Here is a 10,560-nt window from a genome sequence, read left to right as displayed (position 1 = left end):
TTGCACACTACTGTATTTTTGTGTCCTTGGATTAATGCACACATGATGAGAATCTCATGGAATCAAAATGACAAAATGATATATTTAGATGGCCAAAGAGAACATGTTACGTACTTGGATAAAGAAAACCCAACCAAATAATAATAATTATATATAGCCAGCTAATAAAAAGAAAAAAAATCCATGGTGAAAGTCAATATTTAAGTTGGAATCTTGGATAAGATAGGCAACGTTGAAGCTTATTGCTTGTATTTAAGCTGGAATCTTGAAGCTTATTTAAGCTGGAATCTTGAATATTGAAGCTTTATTAATGGCTTTATTACAACAAACAACGTTGAAGCCTATTGCTCGTATGCCTCCTTTTCAAAAGCCGAACATAATCTTACCAATTCAAACTTGATTTATTAATACCAAACAGCTCACATGGATCGAAGCCTATTGCACTTCATAAGACTAACCATCATCGTTACATGTACATTGGTATACAATGGTATACAAAAAACAATTGTTACATTAACACCTACACTTAGTGCTACATTAACACGTTAATATTGACACCTAGATTGTTAATAGACCCATGCCAACACTAATACAATGTCAAACCGACAATTTGATCAACAATTTGATCCACTTTGAGCATAATTTTTCATCTTAGAACTTTTATCAAACACTTTCTGTGCATCATGTTTTTTTAGGCTTCCAATCGGTTTCTCCCCTTTCTTCTTCACCCGTTTACATTAACACTTACAAGCAAGCACCAAATTCACACTTAAAAGAATCAATCATCTCACACAACATTGCTTATTGACAAATCATCATTCTCGTTTTCTATTTAACCTGTGAAAAGGGCAAACCAAAATTTAAACCAGAGATCTTACCGTTTTCTCTAGAAATGGAGCTCCCTCCATGCCACCGTCTGGGTAGAGCTTCGTTGGGGGTTGAGTTGCCGCCGGTAGGAGTTTCGAGTTCCGTCGTGGGGTAGAAATACCTCAGGTATGAGAAATACTGTCTGGGTCGAGCTCCGTTTGGGAATGGGATGGAGGGGATGGGGGATGGAGGGGAAGACGACGATGGAGTGAGACAAAATATTCTGCACAGGTATGAGAATACCGTCTGGGTCGAGCTCTGTTTGGGAATGGAATGGAGGGGATGGGGGATGGAGGGGTAGACGACGAACTGGAGTGAGACAAAAGAACACGGGAATAGCAGATTAGCCGTCCATTCGGGTGTAGGCAGATGTAGACTAAGTCAAATAAATTGTATACGTGGCAGCCAAGTATTAGTGGGCTGTTTATTGAAGAAGATCGGACTGACCGGTCACCAGGTATTCTCTACATAAAAAACCAAAAAAATACCACCTGAAAATTAAAAATTTGAAAATATGAGTTAAAAAATATAAAATCCAAAAAATCTATTCTTATAAAGTGAAGGAATATGAAATTAAATTACGTCTATAATGTATTTTCTTATAATTATAAACAACAAAGTGTATAATATATAGATTTATATACACATAGGCATGTATGCAAGCATCCTTATTGTTGAAGACATGTTTCGCACGCCGAGTTATTGGGCTCAATTACTTGCAACACAGAGAAGATGAGGGGCTCGAGGTTGAAAGGTCACTTCCGATGCCTAAGTTAGATTTTTGTTCCTTGGAGAGAATTCTAGTAAACAAGAGAACATAAGTCTCGAATTCTAAGCTGATGTCTGGCTTTTATAGTGCTCGTCAAGAGGGTACTTTGTATCTCATGTTAGAGGCCTTGGTTTCACGTACGAGATACCATGTTGTCGTCTTTAATGAGGAGTGGCCTCATTGGGCCATGCCTTGATGGCAGGTGGGTGGGTTCAGCCATCTTCCGTGCGCTCTATCAGTGACAGGGGATTTTGTCGTGATTTCCGTCCATATCCTGTATCCAATCCTTAAATGTAGCGTGGCTCTGGCACAACATGCTTCTACAGGGCAGTGTTAGGGTAGGTGGCATCCTACCTTTCCATGTCACCCAACTTCCTGCCTAGGCCCTAGGCCTTCTTCTCCCTTACACAATTCATGGGCCGATTGTACTATTGAACATTGGGGCCTCTAGGATAAACTTGGCCCAGCCAAGGAGGGATGTAAATATCCCAGCCAAGTTGGTCTAGCCCAATAGGGGATGCAAACATCCCTTTCAGTTACTCCATCAATTCCTACTGTACGCGTATAGTGGGAATTATTATTATTTTGTTTTCTTTTCTTACTCCTTTTTTTTTTGTGTCTAGCGTCTTTTGGCATCTGACGTGGGGGGTTGCTTGTAATCCGCATCTGTCTGTTTTCCCATGTTTGAGGTTGTGATGGCTCGATCCCATGTTCCTTCATGTGAAAGAAATCGCAGGACCTGTCACTTTTTCGTCTGGGCAGCTCGATCATCGTAGTTGCCTAATTAAACCCCAAGCCCCGTATGACTTTTACCTTCTTGCTTTCTTAAATCTCTCGCTCCCATTGTTAGGGGTGGAAAATTGTGTTTTTAGGTCGTGTTCGTGTCATGTCAAACCATGAACATTGACTATAGAGGTCAACCCAAACTTGATCCATTAAGCTTAACGTGTGAAACTCTCAAACCCTAAAACAACCCATTTAGATAATGGGCCATGTCGTGTCATCCATTTTAACCTGTTTAATAATCAATTAGAAATAAATTAACACAACACAACCCATTTAAACCCGTTTCATGTAAATGGGTTAAACTAACACGCATAACTCATTTAAACTGATTAACATATTTTTGCATAAAAATTAAAATCTATATTTATTAGTAACAACAATATCTTAAAATATATATATCAATATTTTTCAAATGTTAACATATAATAAAACCAAATTACAATCAATATAATAACAAATATGAGCATAAGTCTAAAATTACAATCCTAAAAATAAAAACATAAGCATACTGAGAAATACAAATATTACAACTTAACAATAATTAAATTTTAATTTTGAAATAAAATCTAAATGGGTGAAAACGGGTTGATTTTGTGTTAAGTGGGTTGACTCGTTATTAACCCGTTAATAAATCGTGTCTTAATGGGTCAACCCATTTTGACCTAAACTAGTTAACGTCAAACTCAAATCCGATAATTTAGTGTCGTGTTCCTATTAGGTTCACAGGTCGTGTCACATATTGTCACCCCTATCCGTTGTGACTCTCGTTTGCTTCCTCTCTTCAATTCTTCTCAGTTTTCTTCCTTCCTGTTCACCTTCAAACCCTTTCCTTTGTCATCCCCCTTCAATGGCACCATAGAACACCTTGTGTTTTGCATCTTGGGGTTCTCACTCAACCCGTTTGAAAGGATCTTCTAGAGTCCATGGGGGCCTGTTTTCTATCGAGGTCCGTGACCAATCTTAGTACTTCGATGGGTATCACTGGTCCTTGGTGGTCACTTCTGCGGACTTGAGGTCGTTCAGGTCCACCGTCTTTGAGGCTCCAGCTAATCGCAAATGGGTCATTGACTCGGAGGGTTTTTCCACAAAGGTGGGACTATACCCCTCGATGTTCACCAATGGACTGCGGCTTCCTTTCTATCGCTCGGTTCGAGAAATCTTGGACTTTATACACCCTGTTCCATCGTAACTTCACCCCAACGCATAGAGGATTTTGTTATGCTTTTGCGTCGTTTGGCGCATGGTCCTAGGACCTATAGGCGAATGTTACCTGGGCTTGACTGCCAGAGAGTTTATGTTCACGCACAGAGTGCTACGTTAGGGAGATAACCTGTACAACTTTCGCTCAACCTCAAGATACAAAGTTGCTACCTGGAGTCTCTCTTCTCCCATTTCAAAGATTGGTTCAAGCAATTTTTCTTTATGATGGGAAAAGGGTGGGAGTTTCCCTCCAGGGAGGATGCTCATCGCGAGTTCTGCATTCGCACTGTTTGGAGAGTTGTGTCAAACGACAAGAAAATTTTCTTGGACTTAGCCAAGTAGGAGCAAGCTCGGCTGGAGGCAGTTTATGCCAAGGTAGAGGCACACCCAGATGAGGTCCATTCTAGCGCTTTGCTTACCAGGACCAACATAGACCGATTCTTGATGTCGCCAAATCAATCTCATTTTATCGGGAGACGCCTCTCGGGAGGTCAATCCTCTTCACGGGGGTGGAAGCGGCCTCCCAGTGTTGGAAGGAGAGGAGAAAAAACCTCGGACAGAGGTAGAGGAGGCCCAGGAGTTTTCGGGGTCAGGTAGCAGCATCATCATCTCCGAATCACAAAGGCGGCCTCTAGGGGCCAATCTTCCTAGGTTCTGTCCATCTCAAAGGTTGCGGAGCTAGTTCGTGAATAGCCGCATTCCTTAGGTGGTGTTGGCTTTTCTCGGGTTGGACAACACCCCTTCCCACCACCATCAGTGTTTCAGTCTCCTACCTCGCCGGGCAATGCAGAGCCCGTGGGGATTCTCAGCCAAAGGGAGGAAGAGCTAGAGATGGTCTTTTTCCTGGCCTTCCTTAACCACCCCAGGAATTCCTATGTTTTCATTCCACCGCCTGAGGTTCCCCTCAAGATGTTTCCTTCCCTCAGCGCTAGAGACTTTGAAGTGATGGTTGATGCTGGGACGGTAGAGTGCTCGGGCGATACCAAGAGGGTTGCTTCTCCACACTCCGATTAGGCCACGGGGTTGTCTCCAGGCTGTTCCCAAGCTGTTGATCTCAACGAGGATAGGGTTTCCATCCCCGATTCCCCGTTCTGCATGTCTCCTAAGCTTGAGGTTGTCTCGCCAGCGGTCTTAGAAGAATTTATTGAGGTGGCTCCCACCTTAGCCGACATGCGGATGTAGGGAGAGCACAGGGTTGTTGGTGTTATCTCTACCACCTGATCCAACCTGGGAGCTAGCAACGCCAAGGCACCACGGGAGCCAGGGCCAGTGACTGAGGCTGTCGCCCCAAGGTGTTCGAGCGGGTTGCCTCCGCTTAGTGCAAAGTTGGGGGATGCCCCTGCTAGAGGCAGCTGCTGGGCATGAAGTTGAGGGGAAGTCCGAGCAGAAGTGTGTGGTTGCCCACGAGGCTAAAAGAATGCCCATGTTGGAGACCACAGCTGGCCTTGAGACTAAGGGGGTGCTCAAGCATGAGACGGTAGTCGAACACGAGGTTGAAGGAATGCTTGTGCCAGAGACTATGGCTAGCCGTGAGGTTGAGGGAACAACCGAGCTGGGGTTGGCAGAAGGTGTCGACGCAGCGAGAACATCCAGGCAGACGTTGAGAGAAGGCGCCATAGATGGTGCTAGAATGTCGCTCGTAGGGGGTGAAAATGCTTCTCCCTATGTCTCTTCCTCGCCCCTTTGGCAATTAGGGCATTGGGGCCAGACCTCCAAAGTTGGAGGAAGTGAAGCCCCACGGGGCAGCTCGGGCTTTGATCGAGCCTGGACCAATGCCATCAGTCGGGATGCTGACAAGTTAAAGGCTTTATTCTCCTCGGTACGGTTGTCCTTCCTCAAGTTGTTACAATTTTTGTATTTTCCTTTCTCGATTTGCCCCTTACTTTGTCTAGTTCATTTTTCCTTCTAGGGTGTTAACTAGCTAGCTGCCCTGATCATGGATGGCAGGGAGTGCTGGAAGAAGAAGTTTGGGCGCTACGTCCCCTCGCCATCCTAGCCTACATAAAGGTCCGTCAGACGAACAAGGAAAGGGATGAAGCCGAGGTGGCCTTTGCCCAGATGTGTCAGCAAGGGCAAGAAGAAGAAGAAGACTGCCAAGCTTCCTTGGGAAATGGTCATCCTTCAAGGCGACTTGGCCAATGCCTTCTCGAGGTCAAGCTCTTAGAGGAGGAGCGGGACAACTTGCACAAGTCAATGGATCAACAGGAGGCGGGGTTGGAGGAACTCCGAGCATCGTGTCACCACTTCAAGTTGAGAAGGACAAGCTGGCTAAGCAACATGACTGGAATGTGAGGTCGTATAACTGGTTGGAGAAGACTTGGAAGCTCAAGTCATCCCTCCTTAAGGCTCAGGTTAAGGATGTGAGAGACCTGGAGGTCTAGTTAGCCGTAGTCGGGGTTGAGCTGCTGACGTGAGACCAGCGGGTGGAAACCCAGGAGTTTGAGTTACCTGCTTCACAAGGTGAGTTGTCTACCCGGGACTTAGAGATTGAAGCCCTACAGGCTGCCCTAATAGATCCCTGTTTGTCCTCACAAATTATTGAGGTGAAGAGGATTTGTGACCTGAACTGGGGTTACGATTACAAGAAAGGCTTAGATAGGCTGAGGGATCACTTTTTGGAGAATCCCCAGACTGACAACCTAAGGACCCTCAACTTGATATCTCTTCAAGTGGATGGTGTGACCCTACGCCACGCCAACACTATAGGCCATAAGCAAATGCCTGATGCTTTCTCAGATCTTTCAGAGTCGCCCAACTCGCTTATGTTGTTTTTTTATTCTCATCCGTTCATTTTCTTGTTTATGTAAGTAAGGCCGATTTTCTTCAATATACATGTTGAAATATTCTTACCTGACTCATTCACCTTGTTTTTTTTCCCATCCTCTTCCTTTTGACTTTATGCATATAAGTTATTTGTTTCCACCTTTACGCTAGTGAGAGGGGTTGGGCAGTTAAGTGACTTGACTCGCCTGCTATGCGCGTGAGTGAGGTCGCGCAATAGAATGATGTGTCTTGCCTGTTGATAGTGTGAAGAGGTCGAGCAGTCGAATGACTTGTCTCGCTCGTTGAACGCGTGAGTGAGGTTGGGCAGTCGAATGACTTGTCCCGCCCATTGAACATGTGAGTGAGATTAGGCAGTCAAATGACTTGTCCAGCCTGTTGAATGCAAGAGGGAGGTTGGACTGTCGAATGACTTGTCCTGCTTGTTAAACACGTGAGGGAGGTCGGGCAGTCGAATGATTTGTCCCCCCATTGAACGCGTGAGGGAGGTTGGCGATCAAATGACTTGTCCCACCCATTGAATGCGTATGCAAGGTCGGGCAGTTGAATGACTTGCCTCGCCCGTTGAGTGCGTGAGTGAAGTTAGGCAGTTGAATAACTTGTCGTACTGGTTGATTGCGCTAATGAGGTCGAGTAGTCGAATGACTTATCCTGCCTGTTGAACACGTGGGTGACTCGACTTATGGGATACCCTACGACACCAAACACGTAATTTGAGGAAAAGACAATTTATTCATAATCTTTCAATGTTTGTTAGTACGTGAGTACATTTAAAAAATATTTTTGCAAGTGCTTCGTGTTCCAGGGTGTTGGCAGTTCATTTCCTTGTGAGTCTCAAAGCCAATAGGAACCCGGTCTATGTTAGCCAATAGGAACCCGGTCTATGTTGGTCTTGGTAAGCAGAGTGTTAGAATGGACCTCCTATTGGTGCACCTTCCACCTAGGCATAAATTGACTCCAGTCGAGCCTGCTTCTGCCTAGTTAGATCCAAGCAAATTTCCTTGTCGTCCGGCATGACTCTCCAAATAGTGCAAATGGGGAACTCGCGGCGGGCATCCTCCCTAGTGAGAAACTCCACCCTTCTTCCATCGCAAGGAAAAGTTGCTTGAGCCAATCTTTGGCATGGGAGAAGCAAGACTCTAGGCTGGCAACTTTCTATCTTGAGAGTGGAAGCTACACAGGTTACCACCCAAATGTAGTGCTCGGAGCGTGAATAGAAACTCTTTGGTAGTCAAGTTTGGGTAACCTTTGCTAGTGGGTCCCAGGACCATGCGCCAAACGATGCAGCAGCATAGCGAAATCCACCACGCGCTGGGGTGAAGTTGCAACGGAGCTAGACAGAGAAAGTCCAATACTTCTTGGATCGGGCGGTAGAAAGGAAGCCGCAGTCAATTGGTGAACATCAAGGGGGGACAGTGCCACTTCATGGCAAAACCCTCTGGGTCAACAGCCCCTTCGCAATTACCAGAACCTTAAAGATGGTGGAACGAGGCTCTCCGAAAGAGGACCTGAATGACCTCAAGTCCACGAAAGTGACTGCCGAGGACCAATGATACCTATCAATGTAATGAGACTCATTGCGGACCTCGGGGGAATCCAACCCCAAGGATCCTAGAAGGTCCCTTCGAATGGGTTGAGTGAGAACCCCAAGAAGCAAAACAGGAGGTGTTCTTACAAGCCATTGAAGGGGAAGATGAGGGAAAAGGAAAGGGTTTGAAGGTGAACGAGAACGAAGAAAATTGAGAAGAACTGAAGAGAAGAAGCAAACGAGAGTCACAACGGGAGCGAGAGATGTAAGAAAGCAAAAAGGTAAAAGTAGTACATGGCTTGTGTTTAATTAGGTAACTACGATGATCGGGCTGCCTAGACAAGAAAGTGACATGTGTCATCAGAAATGAAACGATAGATTCATAGGTCCTGCGATTTCCACTGCATGAGGGAACGTGGGATCGAGCTGTCAGATGCAACCTCCAAAGTGAGAAAATAACAGATGCGCGTGACAAGCAGCCCCCCACGTTAGATTTCATAAGCCGCCAGACACAAAAATAAAAAGGAGGGGAAGCAAGAAAAGAAAACAAAATAATAACAATCCCCTTTGTATGCATATAGTAGGAATTGTCGAGGTAATTGGAATGGATGTTTGCATCCCTATCGGGCTAAGCCAAGTTGGGAGGGATATTTACATCCCTCCCTGGCTGGGCCAAGTTTATCCTACAGGCCCCAGTGTTCAATAGTATAGTCGGCCCATTACTTGTGTAAGGGAGAAGGGGGCCCAGTGCCTAGGCGGGAAGCTGGGTGATATGGAAAGGTATGCCCTGCAGAAGTACGTTGTGCCAGAGCCATGCCGCATTTAAGGATTGGATACGAAACATGGATCGAGATCATGGCAAAACTCATTGTCACTTACAGAGCACATGGAAGGTGGCTACACCCACACACCAGCCACCAAGGCATGGTGTGGGGAGGCCATGCTGCATTAAAAATGACAATGTGGTATCTCCTATAGGATATCAGGGCCTCTATCATGAGATACGGAATACCTTAATCTCGACGAGCAATATAAAAGCCGGAAGTCAAGCTAGAATTCAGAATTTATATTCTCTTGCTTATTGAAATTCTCTCCAAGGAACAAAAATCTAAGTTTGGCATAGGAGGTGACCCTTCAATCCCGAGCCCCTCATCTTCTTTGTGTTGCAGGTAACTGAGCCCAATACTCGGTATGCAAAACACGTCATTAACAGTCATCATTGCATACATTAATATGACCCCTACAAAATAGAATTTCTGGTTTTTCCACTGTACATAACTGATGCGATATTTCTATTGTTCTCTTTTTCTTATGAGCACTACTACACATCTCGAATAAACATCCTGAATAGGCTATTTCACTTATTTATTTATTTTTCATGTATTTTTTTAATCATCATAAACATTTTTAAAAAAAAATAAAAAATTTACAATATCATTAAAAAATACTTCCTTAATTACTAAGTAAAAAAAAAAAAAATCATTCGGGACACAAATTCGGGATACATTTTCGGGACAAAAAGTATTTCTCTTTTCTTATAATTGGACGGCCATCTGATTTGGTTAGGCGACTAGAAATACGATTTCTATTCACACAGTGCGATTTCGCACAATTAATTTAAATGGAAAAAGATTTAATAACTAATATGTGATAAACTAGTTTTTTTTTTTAATTTTTATCTTATTTCTAATTTCCTCATATCACGACTGAGGTGAACCCAAAAACATTGAGAATTATTAAAGTCGTTCGACTATCCTATTTGTAGCCTCAGAAAGATCTTCGTAAAGCTTCATCCCATAAACAACATCTTTCGGGATTTTATCCCCATAGCTTCCGATCTTCGAATGGCATTTCAGCTCGAACTCGAGGGCTTCGTTCACCAACATTTCAGCTTTGTCGTACTTGCGTTTCTCCAAACTCGAGGTCGCCGAAGACAGCTCTTTATATGCAGATGAAAAACCTCGGCCGCAATCTTCGAACACATTCTTCATGGTTAGATCTGCGGTTCCGGAAGCCAGCTCTGACATGTTTGTTGACAAGGTCATTGCGTGGTTTTGCAGGCAGTTCAACATTATCACCGCGATTCCTACTCTGTCTGAGTTTTTGGAACGTCGGTCGGATTTCAGACACTGGATGCATGTGGATGGTACCTCCGCATTGTGGCATTCGATTTCGATCAAGTTGTCGTTGCCTCTAACGGGATTAAGAGCTTGGCCAAGCAGCAGTAGCGGGACTGGAGTTAGCAGAAGTTGCAGAACGATGAAAACTGTGAAGGAAGTAGTCATGGTTTTCTCGTTTGAAGACAGTAGGTCTTATTCTCTATTCTCTCAACGTTTTATAGGCGAGCCTCATATAAAATAAACAGAAACTCTTTGAAACGGCAATTCCGTTCTCATGCAGTTAACGGCCACAAATAAAATGCTGACACATCAGCAACCCACACAAAAGTTACCTGAGCGCATCCCATGTTAATAAAAGAAAAGAAAGAGTAATATTACGTACGTGAAATACGTAAATATTATATAATCGTTTTAAAAAAAATAGAGTTTATAATTAAAAAATTAATTTTTTTTTTATATGAATCTTATATTTATTTATTTTTTTTAAAACGATTATATAGTACTTATAT

General features: G+C 43.9%; 1 protein-coding gene across 1 annotated transcript; it reads right to left on the bottom strand.

Annotated features, from left to right (window-relative positions):
- Positions 1-9,628: 9,628 nt before the first annotated feature.
- On the bottom strand, positions 9,629-10,217 carry LOC108998006. The gene has a single exon (XM_018974414.2). The coding sequence runs from the start codon at positions 10,214-10,216 to the stop codon at positions 9,668-9,670; it is 549 nt and encodes a 182-aa protein (XP_018829959.1). The 5' UTR covers position 10,217; the 3' UTR covers positions 9,629-9,667.
- Between the last annotated feature and the right edge of the window lie 343 nt (positions 10,218-10,560).

This window comes from Juglans regia, chromosome 2, assembly GCF_001411555.2.
Source record: "Juglans regia cultivar Chandler chromosome 2, Walnut 2.0, whole genome shotgun sequence".
Classification (NCBI taxonomy): Eukaryota; Viridiplantae; Streptophyta; class Magnoliopsida; order Fagales; family Juglandaceae; genus Juglans; species Juglans regia.
This window is presented reverse-complemented; position numbering and strand designations above follow the sequence as displayed.